The following is a 17,345-nucleotide window of genomic DNA, read 5'->3' on the forward strand; positions in this document are numbered from 1 at the left end:
TCCCTCCCTCTCTCTCTCTCCCCCCCCCCCCCTCCGGACTCTAAACCCCACAATGGCTCTCTTCGAGACACCTTTATAGGTTCTTTCAGGAAATGTTGAAGATCCCTGGTTGTAAAGGTTCTTTGTGTGGAACCAACCATAAATGTTGAAGGTTCTTTGAGACAACTTTGTAGGTTATTTTATGTTACTCTTTAAGGACATGGTTCTTTAAAGAACCCTGGTTTGAAAGGTTCTTCGTGGAACCAGAAATGGTTCCTTAAAGAACCATTTATTGAAGGTTCTTTGAGACACCTCTATAGGTTATTTGAAGAACTCTTTAAGGACATGTTGAAGAACCCTGGTTTGAAAGGTTCTTTGTGGAACCAGAAATGGTTCTTCTCTCTTCACTCTGAAGAACCATGTTCGGTTCCAGATGCCCCTCCATGTTTCCGTGTGTACGTACATGACATCGTTAAGATCAACAACACAAACACACAGAAAAACCACATCTTCAAAACGATGATGTTGCACGAAATATGTTGAAAATGATTTAACATTTCACGACCTCAGAAACGATAATCAACAACAATACGTTGGTCATCGTGGTAAAAACGACACGAATAGGAACATAAACTAGGGAGAGAAAAGCAACTGTGTGTCCCTGTGATTAAGTCAGGATAAATAATACATCACGAGTCTGAAACGGTTCCATTGTCGGGTTAAATATTAATTGTGTAGCAACACTTCAACTCAGAGACCCGACACCTCTGATTTGCACAGTTGGCACATAAATATAATAATATATTATTGTAGATATTGTCTTGATGGTGTTTAAAGATGTCCACTTCTTCATGGCTCCGAACCACTATAAAAAATATATTTGTCCGCTTTCTGTTTCATCACCGTGCCATGAGCTCGAGTCTTTAACAGGAAAAAGGCTTCAGTAACCGACGTGATGTAATGTTCACCCGTCTCCCTTCTTCTCCCTGATTGGCCGAAACAAACAAGGAGCCGGACGACGGCCGCCATCAGTCGAGGTTTAGCTTCTTTAGAAGCCCGAGGCGAGCCTTTGGTAATTGTTTTAAATGACAATGAAGCGGGTTTTTTAATCGTGTTTTCCACTCGGGGGAGATAAGTGCCGGATGTCATCATGCTGAGCGACAACAACAAAAACACTCTCACAAAGGAGCCAGCAGGACAAGAAGTGGAGGCAAAACATTTTAAATAACCGCTTCATCCAAAGATGCCGAGCAAAACATCCTTTTATTTCGACATTCGACGTAGAATCGTCACTTGTCTTTGTACTTGGTGTCCTTCTCCTCGCTGTTGGGCAAACCCGTCTGCCCGGGGAACGGGGCGACCTTCAGGAAGAAGTACGGGTTGCTGTGAACCCGCGCGGCCACCAGGACCGGGAGCACCGCGGACAGCAAGTTGGCCGCCAGCACGGAGCGGAGAGCGTCGGCCGGGATCCGGAACGGGGCCGCGGTGCGAGGGTGGAGGGCCCCCCCGACGTGGGCCCACTGGCACTGGAGGGACACACGGACGTCGCCACACTGTTACACTCAGTGTGTTTGTAGATTACACTGCATTGGGCAAGGTTCAAGGTCAAGGTTCAAGGTCAAGGTTCAAGGTCAAGGTATTATGCCATTATGTGCCGAAACCAACAGTCCAGACACATTGGAATTGTTCTGCAGGGCTCTCCAAGTCAACAGAGGTACACACACACTATAATAATAATAATAAAAATGTGAAAACACACTGTACATAAGGTGGTAGAATATATAGGATTAGGTACAGTTTTTTTTAACAGGTTATTAACATAAAAAAGGAGAGGGCAGAGGTTAATAAATAAATAAATAGTGCTGAGTGCTGTTCGTTGTGAAAGAAAGAGGGGGAAGGGGAGAGTTATGTGGGGATATTACACATTTTCTCAGATAGTACACATTTTTCAGTAGTTGTGTTTTGCCATCAGTCTGACTGTTTCTCACACGGACATGTTATTTATAACTCTAACATACTACATACATGCATTCTGGTTCCCTTCGAATTACAATCCAATAGCCTATCATCATACTTTATGCTATAATCCCCGGGCACTAGGACCTTGGGGAGGCGGCTGCGCTGGCTTTCTCATTCTGCCAAGTAAACGTCTCCGAGTTGAGCTCAAAGTCAATGATGCACAGAATGTTACAGAATGTGGCTATATATATATATATTTATATATATATATATATATATTTATATATATATATATATAATATCTTGTGTTAACGGTTGTTTACATTTATCTTTGCTTGAGGCATGAAAGGGAAACTTAGAAACTGTCTCCAGTGAGCGAGAGTGTGAACGAGCAAATTATAAATACATTAAATAACTTTCGACATCTCTCTACTCTTTGCATTAATACATACTATTATAATATATATTTCCATTAAATGGTATATTTGACACTTTCTTAGAGTCCAACAAACGCCCTTGTCCGCGACCTCTTCCGAACAGGAAGCAGGGCTTTAATGAGGCGCTTCCTCTCGGGCTCGTGGATCTTCCTGCCGGCGTGAAGAGAAAGCACCTGCTGCTTTGTTTATTACAGAAAACGTGCTTCACTGGATAAACGCCGGTGCCGGTGATTATTAGCCCCGGATGAGAGCGCTCGCCGCGAGGAGTTTCATTTTAATTGCGGCGGCACGTTTTTTTTTTCAGGCCTCTGTTTGTGAACTTCACTTTAATTTGACTCAATAAGGAGGCGGCGATTACGCCCCCGCGGCGTTCACCTGGAGCACGGCGCCGGCTAAGAACACGGTCCAGTCCGACATCCACGTGCATCCGGGCTTCAGGAGGCCGTACACGAACGCGCCCAACAGAGGGAGTCCGTAGAAGAACAAGTGCAGCATCTGTGGGGGGGGGGGGGGGGGGGGAAGAAACTTGATTTCCTGCAAACATGAACATTCCTCCAAAATATATATTTGTGAATTCCATAGTTATACACGCCAACGTATATTTTATAATTTATATTCCAGCGAAACGTGGATTCTGGATCCAGTGGAAAGTATCTGTTAGAGCTATTTATTTTGACATTTGTATTTAGTTTTTGTAAAGTAATATTGATTATTCATTGCTTATTTATGTTATATTTTAATATGTTGGAAGAGTTTTTTCTTATGATAGTTGCAGTTTAGTTTAATACATTATGATTGTTTAAATATATTTAGTTTTAGGATCACTGATTGGGTAACACTGTGGTTATATGTAGATATGTAGGACCAGCATGCACCAGGGTGGCCTATGTTTTTTTTACCAGCACAGAGAGGAAGTGTCAGCATTTTGTTTGTTCTTTTTGTTTGTTTCGGAAATAAATTATCAGAATAATAACACACGGAAATGGACATTACTTTCTTTTTGGCCTCGTCAACTCCGAATCCCCCGCGGTGCGTCAGTGGCGATTTGATTTATAGTTTTATTTGATTTCTAAAGACAAACGTCCGCTCCAGTGGCCCTTCCCCTCCATCGGTGCTGTTCTCGGGTCCTGACCAGACAATTAACCCAGCACATCCTCCTTTTTCATACGGAATTACAAACACAGACACCCTCAGGATAAAAGTGGCACCGCCAGTGTGGAAGAATTCTTTAAAATTGACGCGTGAGCAGTCAAACGGAGGTAAATATCAAAAAGTAAATGCACTCAGCTTTGTTCCCTCTAGAGAGTTAAATCGGTAAAAAGCTTTTTACGAGAACCGTTGCATCACTTTGATGTCGTGTGTCTCTCCCCCCGGTTTCCATCCGGCGCCGCATCCTCGCATCGCCTTCGATCTAATCTTCTCCGTCGTATTCCTCGGCGTGACTTGTTACCGCGGTCGTCAGAGTGAAATGTAAAGAAGGGAAATGAGCTCACTTCAAATGGAAAACACTCCAATAAAAGCCTCGCTCGTTTCTTAAGTGGAAACGTCTCTCGGACATACATTTGCACCACTCGGCGCAAATGACTATCGCCATTACAGAAACTGTCCTGACCTTCAACTTCAAAAATATTTGGTGCATGAAAGCTAAAGAAGAAAAAGGACTAACTCAAATTATCCCACTGAGCAGTTTCTTTTCACTCTGGGTCTGGGGTCTCGATGAATTCTAATGAGTTCAGCTCGAGGCCTGAAAGCCAATCATACGTGCCCTTCAGCCCTTTGTTCAAATGTCTTTTTGGTGTTGCCGCGGTAATCTGTCACATCCCGTTCATCACCGCCGACGGACAAAGAGGTCAGAAACACTGCAGCCCAGTGTACCGACGCAACTTCATGTCATTTCTTCACCCCCTGCGCGTACGCACACACACGAGCCGATGCTATCAGACACACACACACAGCTGCCGAGACATACTTTCACATGCTGCACACACACACACACACACACTCCTCCCACCCAGCGAGATGCTGATGGGGGTGCTTTGGGAGAGGGATTAGCTTATCAAGTCCTCAGCATGCGGTTCGTCCGTCTGATCAATGACTCGCGATTGTGACTGGACCGCCCCCCCCCCATCCCCTCCCCCCCGACAAGGTCTTTGGATAACCTATTGACGGAGCTGTGTACGGAGAACAAAAGCGCAACACACACACACACAAAACGCAGCCGAGCTGGGTCAGGAGGAAATAAAAGGGAACGCGGGAATAATCTGTTATCCATTTCGTGTGAATGAAAGAGGGGAGCGAGACAAAGATGCGGCGGCCTCTCAACCCGACGCTCATTGTTGCTGTGATGATGAGAAAAGGTCCGTGTAATCAGCTGAGAGAGCGGAGGAGTCGAGGGGGCGAGCCGCCGGCACACTCGCAGAGGTCCATTATGTGTGGCTGGTGGTGATGTAAATCAGGCTGGAGGGGGGGGGGGTGCTCACCATCACTCTGGGGAAGCCCACAGGATCCTTCAGGTAGGGCTCATAGTGCCTCAGGTACACGGAGCAGGCCTCCAGCGGAGAGTCCAGAGCCACCTGCAGAAGGTTCGGGACGAAATAACGGGAACAGCTCGCGATATTACCAAATTCAATCTGAGAACAACTGTAAATTATCGAAGATTTGAACGTCTCCCTGACACTGTCCACACGTTTCCTCAGTTATGTTACGATCTCAGACACTTAGGAAGTAGGACCCAATTGCACGACCCGGGAGACAGAGATAAAGTATTTGTAAGTACTTTATTTTTCGGTTCTGCAGTGAACAAAATGAAAGCGCTCACGTAGTGAGGGATCAAAAACTTTTCAAGAGCACAACATAACCCGACCTGATCATGGCAAAAGACCAGACGAACTGACAAGGAACACTGGGAGACAGGGGAATTTAAGCACATGGTAACAAGACACAGGTGGGACCAATCAGGGCGGGGCTGACACTGATGAGCATAGGAGACAGGTGTGATGACAGGTGAAAACAATCAGGAAGCCTGGAATGAGAGAAAGCGAACATAAATGACCTGAACCTCTCTAGCATATCTGTCGGTGCACAACAGTACCCCTCTAGGGCCAACTCCTGATGGCCCAGGCTGATTGTAAAAGTCGTGGATAAGAGTCTTGTCTACGATAAATGAAGCAGCTATCCAGCTTCTAGCCTCAGGACCGTAACCCTTCCAGTCTACCAGGAATTGCTTGCCCTCCCTATTACGGACCTCCAGTAGCTTACGGACCTTGTAAACGTCACCCCCTTCAAAGAACTGGGGCGGTGGAACAAGTGTGCTCTCACACACCGGCTTGATTCTACTAACGTGAAACGTTGGGTGCACTCTCAAGGTCCTGGGGAGTTGCAAGCGTACAGACGCCGGGTTGATGACTCTGGACACTGGAAACGGACCCACAAATCTCGGAGCCAGTTTCTTTGAGGCGACATGGAGTGGTAAGTCTTTGGTAGAGAGCCAAACCTTTGGCCTGGACTGTAGGAGGCAGCGACCCTGCGATGAACGTCCGCAACAGCCTTCATCCGAGCTGAACTTCGGAGAAGAGACTGGCGAGCACCAGCCCAAACTCTGCGACAACGTCTGATCATGGCATGTGCCGATGGAACCATCACCTCTTCCTCGTTGTTAGGGAAAAGTGGAGGCTGGAAACCATTGACACAATGGAATGGAGAGAGACCTGTGGCCGCCGTAGGAAGGGTATTGTGGGCAACCTCGACCCATGTGAGGTGGTCACCCAGGTGGTCTGGTTCGGGAGACGAGACAACGTGGCGTAGTCTCTAGTTCTTGGTTCAGACGCCCGACTGTCCATTTGACTGAGGGTGATATCCTGATGACAGGCTGACGGTGGCACCTATGAGTCGACAAAACTCTTTCCAGAAGGCGGAAATGAATTGTGGACCCCTGTCGGAAACAATGTCATTAGGGAATCCATGGATCCTGAATACGTGATTCATCATGACCTCTGCGGTGACTTTGGCAGAGGGAAGCTTGGTCAATGGGATGAAGTGAGCCATTTTGAAAATCGATCAACCACTGTTAGAACCGTAGTCTTGCCTCTGGATGAGGGAAATCCTGTCACAAAATCCATCGAAATGTGTGACCAAGGACGATGGGGAATCGGCAGCGGCTGGAGCAAGCCCATCTTAACTTGAGATGAGGTCTTATTACACGCACACACCGGACAAGCCGCTACATACTCGGCCACATTTTTCTTCATGGATGGCCACCAGAAACGTTGTTGAATCCTGAACATTGTTCTTGCTACTCCCGGATGGCACGAAAGCACAGATGAGTGAGCCCAGTGGATGACCTTGGAGTGAAGAGCCTCAGGAACAAACAGCAGATTGTTGGGACACTCGCTAGGCGCTGGATTCATGACATTTGGCTCTTTAACGTCTGACTCCACTTGCCAGGAAAAGGCTCCGATCACCCGGTTAAGTGGAAGGATGGTCTTGGGCTCTACCGCAAGTGGTTCGGGATCGTAAAGACGAGACAAAGCATCGGGTTTTGATTCTGAGACCGGGACGAAAAGAGAGTGTGAAGTTGAATCTACTAAAGAAAAGTGTCCACCTGGCCTGACGGGAGTTGAGACGCTTAGCCTTTCTTATATATTCTAGATTCTTGTGATCTGTCCAGACTAAAACGGTTGCTCTGCACCCTCCAGCCAGTGTCTCCATTCCTCGAGGGCAGCTTTACAGCTAACAATTCCTTGTTTCCACGTCATAATTCCGCTCTGCCGTTGTCAACTTCCGCGACAGGTAAGCACATGGATGCATCTTGTTGTCTTCTGCAGAACGTTGAGACAGTACTCCTCCAATTCCCTCATTGGAAGCATCCACCTCGACCATAAACTGGCGCTGGGGATCTGGAATGGTGAGTATGGGAGCTGATGTGAATCTATCTCTGAGAAGTTTGAAAGCAAGATCCGCCTGGGGGGTCCACTTGAAGGGAACCTTAGGAGAAGTCAGAACATGCAGAGGAGCAGCAACATAACTGAAATTCCTAATAAACTTCCTATAGAAGTTAGCAAATCCTAGGAACTGCTGAACCTTTTTCCTGGAGTCTGGTGTGGGCCACTGGGATACTGCACTGACTTTCGCAGGATCCATTTGGATATGATTAGGTGAGACTATGTATCCTAAGAAAGACACCTCTTCTGTGTGGAACTCGCACTTCTCTGCCTTGACATATAGCTGATTATCCAGTAGTTTCTGCAAAACTTGGCGGACATGGTTAACATGAGATTTAGCGTCTGGGGAGAAAATCAGTATGTCATCCAGATACACAAACACTGAAATATTCAAGAATTCCCGCAAAACCTCATTCACAAAAGCTTGAAACACAGCCGGTGCATTGCACAGTCCAAAAGGCATTACCAAGTACTCATAGTGACCATTCTGAGTGTTGAATCCAGTCTTCCACTCATCCCCTTGTTTTATTCTAACCAAGTGATATGCATTTCTTAAATCCAACTTGGTGAATATCTTGGCCGTTGAAGCAGTTCAAAAGCAGATGACATGAGTGGCAGAGGATAGCGGTTCTTCACCGTAATGTCATTTAGTGGACTGTAGTCTATGCAAGGTCTCAGAGACCCGTCTTTCTTTCCCACAAAAAGGAATCCCGCTCCGGCTGGAGACGATGAAGGACGGATAATCCCTGATTTGAGTGAAGAGGAGATGTATTCATCCATTGCTGTTCTCTCAGGTCTCGAAATCGAGTAAAGTCTCCCTTGGGAATGGGGGCTCGGTAAGAGATCAATGGGACAGTCAAAATCTCGGTGAGGAGGTAGCGACAAGGCTTTAGACTTGTTAAACGCTTCTTTTAAATCATGGTAACAGGAAGGTACCTTGTGTAGATCAGGATAGTCAGGGTGATCTATAATGATCCTACTAGAGTCTGTTGGTGCATTAACAGGTTGCGAAAGTTTACACCTGCCCTTACAATCCTCTCCCCATTCCTTAACTTTCCTGAAGGCCAGTCTATGTGAGGATTGTGGATCTTCAACCAAGGAAACCCCAAAATAATCGGGTGCTGAGTCGACTCAAAATATGAAATTGCATGCTCGGTATGGTCCTTATTTATAGTAATCTGTATGGGCTCAGTGCAATGGGTAACTGTGAACAACAAGCGGCCGTCTAAGGCACTGGCACTAACAGGATGAGATAGCGGGACAGTTTTTATTTTAGCTGTTTGACTAGGCCCCAGTCTATAAGGCTTTCGTCAGCCCTGAGTCTATTAACACACCCTGGTCAATGGTCTGATTGTTAATACAAATGTCTACCTGAGTAACAGGTCGAGGAGGGAAGTCTGGAAACTTGCTCACCAGCGCCTCCTTTTGACTGGTGAGCACGATCTTTCCCGGCATGAAGCGAGTTGATGACCCGGCTGGCCGCAGTAGAAACAGCAACCCTCCCGTGACGGCGCTGCCTCTCCTCCAGAGAAAGCCTGGTTCTTCCAAGCTGCATGGGTTCACCGAGTCATTCGGAAGTGTAGTCCTCAGATGGTCCGGTAACATGAGCTGGAAATCCTCCGCTGGCGGCGCGACCCTCCGAGGCGAATTCTGGAAGCTGGGAATAACATCTCGGTTGCGTCGACGCTCCTCTCTCTTTCGAAGACGGTTATCGATCCGGATGGCCACAGCGATGAGGATTCCAGATCCCGGTGTCTCCAGTGGAGCCAGCTGGTCCTTTATCGGTTCCGAAGTCCTGTCATGAAGGCGTCACGAAGAGCGGAACATTCCATCCGCTGTCCGCTGCTGCTGTACGAAACTCGATGGCATAATCAACCACCTGACGGTTGAGCTGACGATTTGAAACAGTCTTCTGCTGGCCTCCGTAGCAGGCGATGAGTGGTCAAAATGCGCCTCATAGTCTCTATGAAATCGGCCAATGAGTAACATAGTTCGGTGTCTCTAGACCATTCTGCAGTAGCCCAGGCTGCAGCTCTTCCCGTTAAATGAGACACAATAAACGCCACTTTACCATGCTCAGATAAAAGCTGCTGGGTTGTGTTGAAAATGCAGATCACACTGTACCAGAAAGGCTCTGCAATTGAAGAGTCTCCGGAAAATCTCTCCGGAAGAGCCAGCCGAACGGGTAGGAAACAGCCTGACCTGGGTCGTCAGCTGGAGTATTGACAGGCAAATTCTCAGCTGTGGATGACGTCACCGGAGGAGCAGTCTGTTGATGAGTGAAAAATTATTCATTTGGGCAACCAGTTGTTGCATCTGTGTAGATAATTCTTCCTGAACCCCGCCTGGCGTCCTCTCAGCTCTTGTATTTCCCGGCTGACTTTGTCCAGTTTTTCCTCGTGATGAAAAATCGTCACGCCCTGTACCGACAGAGCGGCGTGAAGCGTTCTTGGGTCGGCTGGGTCCATAATGTGGTCAGTCTGTTCTGTTACGATCTCAGGCACTTAGGAAGTAGGCCCCAATTTCACGACCGCGCAGACAGGGATAAAGTATTTGTAACTCCTTTATTTTTCGGTTCTGCAGTGAACAAAATGAAAGCGCCACGTAGTGAGGGATCAAAAACTTTTCAAGAGCACAACATAACCCGACCTGATCATGGCAAAAGACCAGACGAACTGACAAGGAACACTGGGAGACAGGGGAATTTAAGCACATGGTAACAAGACACAGGTGGGACCAATCAGGGGCGGGGCTGACACTGATGAGCATAGGAGACAGGTGTGATGACAGGTGAAAACAATCAGGAAGCCTGGAATGAGAGAAAGCGAACATAAATGACCTGAACCTCTCTAGCATATCTGTCGGTGCACAACAAGTTACATCAATTAGAATGACGAAAATGAGCTTCATGGTCCAAAGAAAGCATCTTAGAGTTTGGTGAAAAGATCGAACTCTAGAGGCCAAATGCCTCGATTTTTCTACGAGGGTTTTGGAGTGATGTACCAAGCCTCTGAGGGTAGTGAAGGCCATGGCGGCTAACAGGAGCAGCACCAGGATCAGATCCAGAGGACGCCAGATGAGCTTCATGGTCTGGACGTTAAAGGCCTGACGGGAGAAGACAACACGACGTACGATACAGAGACGGTTAGTCGAAACACTACCGCTCTAAACCTCTCCACCGAGGTCTACCCACTCACTCGTCACACTTACATTGTACCCCCCGATAAGCGGCCTGTCCTTGGGCCGAGTGAACAGCGTGACGGCCGCCCACACGGGCATCACGAGGAAGACGAAGTTGAGCCAGAAGACGGGACGGATCTCCGACCCGTATTTACCTGCGGCGAAAGAAAGGGGGTGAAAAAGAAAGAGACTTTTATCATATTTTACTCACCCAAGGGCGGTTGTAGGATTACAAGAAAGGGGGGCTAAGCCCCATGGGGAGTGGACATTTTTTTGGGGGGGGGCCCTGGATATCCATTGTTTCCGACAGTTCATAAATTGGTTTAATCAGATAGTGATTGTGCTCTGTAGTCATGCTGCATTCAGAATAAGATAACACAAGAGACCGAATTTTCGGGTTATAGTGATATTTTATGCTCATTTGGACATTATCACTGAGATATAGATGAACTAGTGTCAAATATACCATTCAATGGAAAGAAATATAATAATTATATATATTAATGCAAAGAATAGAGAGATGTGATAGTTATTTCTTGGATTTCGAAGCCCCCTAAAATGAGCCAAACAGCTTTTTATCATATTTCACTGACCCATACAAACTGTGTACGAACATGACAACGTCAATATGTAATTAGGCTTCAGAACTACAGGCCAAGGCAAACAGTGCGGTGTGTCCGGGTTAACACAACAGAGAGCAACGCATCGCCCGTAGACCAGTTCTGTTTCCCCGGCGGCGTCGTGGGGTGTGGCGGCGGCCGGCGAGGCGTGGAGCGGTCGTGTGTTCTGTTGGCAGACCGAAGCGCGACACCGACGGGGACACGGCGGTGCAGATGTCCACTTGATTAACGCTCGCCATCGTAGGGGACCGGTCGAGGAAAACCGGTAGACGGGACGCTCACCTGCCGCGATGCCGTCAATGAACACGCTCATGTTGACGCACAGAGAGCCGGCCCAGAATAAGCCCAGGGTACGGTAGGCTTTCCTGGGAGAGGAACCACACGGAAAACAAGGGTTGGTTATACTGTTGTGGAGGTAAGACGGAAGGTACACAACGTTAGCTAACATCTGTTGAGGTCCCTCTTGGAAATAAAGGTGCTAACCAGAACCCTCTAGGGCTCTTCAGCTTTACCCAATCGGTGAATCCTTTTTGACTCCCGGTAGATCCTTTTAAAAAGGTCCCACCTGGGTCCCTTTGAGACGGCTCTACTTAAAACCCCAATATAAAGGGTTATAGCTGCAATCTGTGAAATCTTCCAATCCCAACCCCCTATGAGAACCCTTCTATTGGGAAATGGCTCCACCCAGAACCTTCTCTCGAAGGTTTTATCCAAGGTTTTTCCACTTTCTCAGGGTGCTAACAATGGCCCACACAGGAGTTAAGGGTTCTACCAAGAACAGTTTAATATTCCAAGGGTTCAATCGAAGACTACCGAGAACCCTTTTGGGTTTTAAACAGGTAAGTCACAAGGTGGTACACAACGTTAGATACGGTCAGTTGAGGTCCCTCTTGGAAATAAAGGTGCTAACCAGAACCCAATAGGGCTCTTCAGCTTTACCCAATCGGTGAATCCTTTTTGACTCCTGGTAGATCTTTTTATAAAGGTCCCACTTTGGTCCCTTTGAGACAATTATACTTAAAACTCAGATATAAAGGGTTATAGCTGCAATCTGTGAAATCTTCCAACCCCAACCCATATGAGAACCCTTCTATTGGGAAATGGCTCCATCCAGAACCTTCTCTCGAAGGTCTCCAAGGTTTTTCCGCTTTCTCATGGTGCTAACAATGGCCCACACGGGAGTTAAGGGTTCTACTCAGAACAGTTTAATATTCCAAGGGTTCAATCGAGGACTACCGAGAACACTTTTAGGTTTCAAGAAGTACGTGAGGTTGCTGAATGGCCGGGGCTGATGTGGTGCGGCGCAACCCACAACAATCGTGGTTCCGAATCCCAGATTGTGGTGAAGTGTGTGCTGCGAGATATTTAAACAATCATTGAAAAACTGATTCTTCCAACAAAAAAATTGGTCCTTTGGGCGTTCCTAAAGGAAAACTAATTATCACAAAGAACCCTTTTGGTAGCCGTATTTCCAAGAATGGAAAAAACCTCTTTCACACATAACACACAAGTTATGTGAAGAAGAAAAGAGCAGCACAACTTCTCATGGTAACAAAAGTGTCTTTGTTTAAAAGAGAATCATTTCGCACCTTCCTCAGGGCAGCTCACAGATGAACTACTGAACTCACTTTACGACTAACTCACTCTAGAGGAGCCCTGGTGGTGTTCTACTTCTCATTCAGGCCATTCGGTGAATTTGATGTAACTCATGAATATCAATCGCTCTGTTTCTCTAAAAATGAAAAAGAAATATGAGAAGATGTCTGAAGCCATGTGATTTTTATTACCGTCATTTCTCTTTATAGAGACATTTTCATTTATTTTCATGTGAGGCAGCTTCCTGTGACTCGCCTGACATCACCCACCTGTCGCTTATCCTGCTGATCATCACCAGGTACATGATGAAGTGTGCGACTCCATCCCAGTAACACATCATGATGGCGTAGGCTGTTCCCAGATAGGGCTCCCCCTGAAACGCAGGCGTGACACGAGCTCGCGTCAAACCGGAGCCGTCGGCATTTTATACATCGAGAATCGCAGCGACCGACCGTCTTCTGGTAGAACTCCATGAAGCCGGAGACGACGCCGTCGAGGCCCAGAGCGCTCGCCAGGTCGATGACACGCGAGAAGGAGAACACGGCGAACACGGCAAGGCAAGAGACACAGGGTTTAAAACACGTGTGTAGGTGTGTGTGTGTAGGTGTGTGGGTGTGTTTGTCGGTGCGTGCATGTGTGTGTATGGATCTGTGTGTATGTGTTCGTGTGCATGTGTTTGCGTGTAGGTGCGTGTGTATGTGTGCGTGTGTGTGTATGCACGTGTGTGTGTGTATGTGTGTGTGCATGGGTGGGGGTGTGTGTATATGTTTTTGTATGTGCATATGAATGTGTGTATTTGTGTGTGTGTTTGTCTCTGCCTCTGTATGATATGAGCTTCAGAGATAATCTTCTCTCATGACCTCATCACGTGTTCAGAATCTCTTGTGACGACTGAAACTTTCTTGTAATTACTCAATTTGCTTCGCCTGCCTATGAAAATCAGACCGTACACATGTAATGAACCAGCAAACAACGCCGGCACAGTGGCAGTTATATTGTTTCATTAACTTTTCTCCTCCTTGGGGGCTTTCCACAACACATTGTGAGCGCTAACCGTGTTTATTTATCCTCTCAGAGCTTTTCATTGTGAATGTCACGGTGAAGGCGGCGGCATCTCTCTGCAGACACCACGGCTTAAACCGCTGTATCACATCCTCCCTATCTGTCCTTCGCACACTCTTTGCACACACACACACACACACACACACACATTGTGTACCACCAGTGTCTCTGTAATCCTCAGGACAACCAGGTTTATCTCTGACATCTAACAGGTGAGATAGCGGGGGGGATTACGGCTCTCCATCACTGAGGAGAGAGCCTGCCACGGCTGTTGTGCTCATTGTCGTGTGATTCACCTGCACAACAACTATATATAGTATCGCTCCGGGCACCGACTGGCCATCCAGCACCACCCGGCGTCGCCACCCGGCGTCAGCTGAGGGAACACATTCGACCGATGCGACGAGAGAAAAAGCAATCTGACAAAAATTAACGTGGAAAAAGATCAATTGAAAGGTTAGAAATTGAAATGTGCTCAAGCTGCTGCCGTCACACTAAGAATTCGTCGTGCGGCGCCTTCTCCTGCGTGAACATTCTCCAAAAGCTTTGCTTCAAGGTCAACCAAGGTCACACAACGAAAGCTGAAAGGCGCCGTGTGCTCTGAGGGTCGTGCCTCACAATAGCAGGGCTGAGATTTGCCCTGAGTCCGATCAGTCTAAGCGGCTTTTCGACATATCAGACTTACAGTTCCACCTTTGTCCAACATGGTTTGGAAATATATTGCATGTGTGTGCGTCGTGTTTTAATACCGAAGAATAAGGCGTCTTTGGGCGGGTTGCCACGAGTGACGAGGAAGTAGAACAGAAAACGACCAGCAGCACCGCGGCGCCGATCGCCAAGATCACATACGGCCTGTGGAGGAAGAGGAAGTCAACGGTTATCAGGAAGGAAGGAGGAAAACAATCTGCTGACCCCTCTGCACGGATTCTCTGCTTCATTCTCTCCACTCATTAGTTTCTCCAATGGAAGTTGTTGCCAGTCCTCTCAGCAGCGCTAAATTAGTAAATGATGATGAATGGGAAGTCAGAGACAATAATAATTACGCCACATCGAAAGAGGTAGAAATAATGCAGAGGTGTGAGGGGAAATCTGTGTGATAGATGCACTGCACCCAGCCGTTGAGGGAGGACGATATAAAAAAAAAGGCACTTCATCTCATTTTCTCCACTGGAAGGGCGTTGTAGACGGCACATCATCATATTTTCTTCACTGGAAAAGCATCCTAGAGGGCACTTCATCACGTTTTCTCCACTAAAAGGGCTTCCTATTAGGCACTTCATCACGTTTTCTCCACTAAAAGAACTTCTTATGGTGCACTTCATCACGTTTTCTCCACTAAAAGGGCTTCCTATAAGACACTTCATCATGTTTTCTCCACTAAAAGGGCTTCCTATAAGACACTTCATCATGTTTTCTCCACTAAAAGGGCTTCCTATAAGACACTTCATCATGTTTTCTCCACTAAAAGGGCTTCCTATAAGACACTTCATCATGTTTTCTCGACTAAAAGAACTTCTTATGGTACATTTCATAATGTTTTATCCACTAAAAGTGCTTGTTATAGGGCACTTCATCACATTTTCCCCACTAAAAGGGCTTCCAATAGGGCCCTTTGTCATGTGTTCTCCACTAAAAGGGCTTCCTATAGGTACTTCATCACGTTTTCTCCAATAAAAGGGCTTCCTATGGTGCACTTCATCACATTCTCTCCACTAAAGGGGCTTACTACAGGGCACTTTATCGCGTTTTCTCCACTGGGGGGATCCTTAAAAGGGCGGTGTTAAAAAAAATAATTCAAAGCCAAAGTTACGGAATGATTGCAGAGTATTAATCCACAGTGTTTGCCTCACTTTCCTTTTGTTGAACTCTACGTCTGCGGCATTGCACCTCTCCTGCCGCTGCGGTGGCCCGCCGGTGGCTTGAAAGCACCGCTTGACAAAGGTTTAATCAATCATGGGCCGCGGTGTGGGAAGCAGAAAGCTACGAGGCCATGTTAGTTCAGCATCGCACTCCATGTTTACTGGTCAAAGGAGCCGCTGCCTGGCACTGGAAAAAGATTAATGTGCTCCAGGTATCTCCCGCTAAACAACATCACCTCTCTCGGAGAAAACAACACAACTCACGACGGCGTGTTCACGGGAGGAGGAAAAACAAATGCTGCGAGAGCAAAGGGAAGCTCCCCGGCCGCCTCTGGAAATTCAACCGCGCAGGAAGATTTATGCACACAATACTTTTTGTTTGCAGAGCGGAAGAGCACGAGGCATATTGTGTGTCAAGAGCAATTCATCAAACTCCCGTGTGCAGTGTGTATTGATCGTCAATGCCCACACACTCGACAAGACGCTCACACAAGGAGGTGTGCAAAGCAGTCCGTCGGCTGTGAGGAATACTTTGCGGTTATAAGTGTGAAGGGGGGAGTGGAATGTGTGTGTTACCACCGATACGATGAGGTAGTGCTAGTGTCCCGTTAAACAGGCAGAACCGATAACAATTGAATCAGAGGAGTCTCCCCGGCAGCTGAGAGAAAGGAATTATCTCTAATATCAGATTATCTCCACACATTCTGTTCACACTCCTTTCTTTTTTTGCCAGAGGAATGTGGAGGTTTAATCTTTTTAAGAGTCTACACAACTTCTAAGACGCAATTGGCAAATACACACTGAAGGTCGTGGAATTACTGGTTGGGGGATTTCGCGATCCAACCTGAGATGTAAGCGTACAGTGTGCTCTAGTGGTGAGAAAGTGCACCTGCTGCCTTTATACGTTGGTGTTTTTAATTATTTGACAAGAGTTTTGATTATAAAAACAGAAAGTAAAGTTACGGAGTAAAGTATTATGTAAATGAGGTATTGCACGCTGTATGTATTGTATTCCTATTTTTTATTTCTGTCTTTTTTTATCTTTAGTTTGTTTGGAAATTGCTTTCTTTTCTCTACTTTATGTATTTAAAAAATTGGTGGCATGCATATGTTTTTTTTTGTATCATCCCTGCTGTGCATTTTCTCATGTAACTATATTTCTTCTCTTTTATTTTATTAGATTAGATTAGATTAGATATTCCTTTATTAGTCACAGTGGGGACATTTCAGGATCACAGGAGCGGGTGCACATTAGAGCATTAATAAAAGATAAAAAATAAAACTCAAAAACACAACAACAATACTAAATACTAATACTAAATATACAGAGGAAACAGAATATATACACAAGGCAGTGACCAAAGAGAATTTCCAGCAGGTTAAAGTGACCAGGACAATAAAGTGCAGAGATAAATAAATAACTAGACTAGAGAACTAACAAACAGAGCATTTCAATAGAAACCTGAGCAATAACAAAACCAGTAAAGGTTGTGACTTACTCTTGAAAGCCAGGAGTTGTGTTCATGGCGTAAAGAATGCCGAGGGCGGAAAAAGAAAACAAAAAGACGAAGGTCTCCATCTCTCTGGGATCGGCTCAGATTTCTCCTCCCGGAAAATATCCACAGCAGCTGAGAAAAAATAGGAAAAAAACATTGGATTTAATTCCTCTCCGGCAACAGAAAAACACTTGCATATGATCAGATCAATATTCAA

At 46.4% G+C, this 17,345-nt stretch overlaps 1 protein-coding gene across 1 annotated transcript; it reads right to left on the reverse strand.

Annotated features, from left to right (window-relative positions):
- Window positions 1-1,252: 1,252 nt before the first annotated feature.
- On the reverse strand, window positions 1,253-17,266 carry tm6sf2b (transmembrane 6 superfamily member 2b). The gene is given in 11 exon segments (XM_056414880.1): window positions 1,253-1,505; window positions 2,751-2,870; window positions 4,856-4,948; window positions 10,319-10,420; window positions 10,526-10,650; window positions 11,398-11,480; window positions 12,981-13,084; window positions 13,164-13,263; window positions 14,525-14,582; window positions 14,585-14,625; window positions 17,132-17,266. Coding segments are annotated over 11 exon segments (1,143 nt in total). The 5' UTR covers window positions 17,212-17,266; the 3' UTR covers window positions 1,253-1,268.
- Window positions 17,267-17,345: the final 79 nt, after the last annotated feature.

Source organism: Pseudoliparis swirei, chromosome 5, assembly GCF_029220125.1.
Source record: "Pseudoliparis swirei isolate HS2019 ecotype Mariana Trench chromosome 5, NWPU_hadal_v1, whole genome shotgun sequence".
In the NCBI taxonomy this organism is placed as follows: Eukaryota; Metazoa; Chordata; class Actinopteri; order Perciformes; family Liparidae; genus Pseudoliparis; species Pseudoliparis swirei.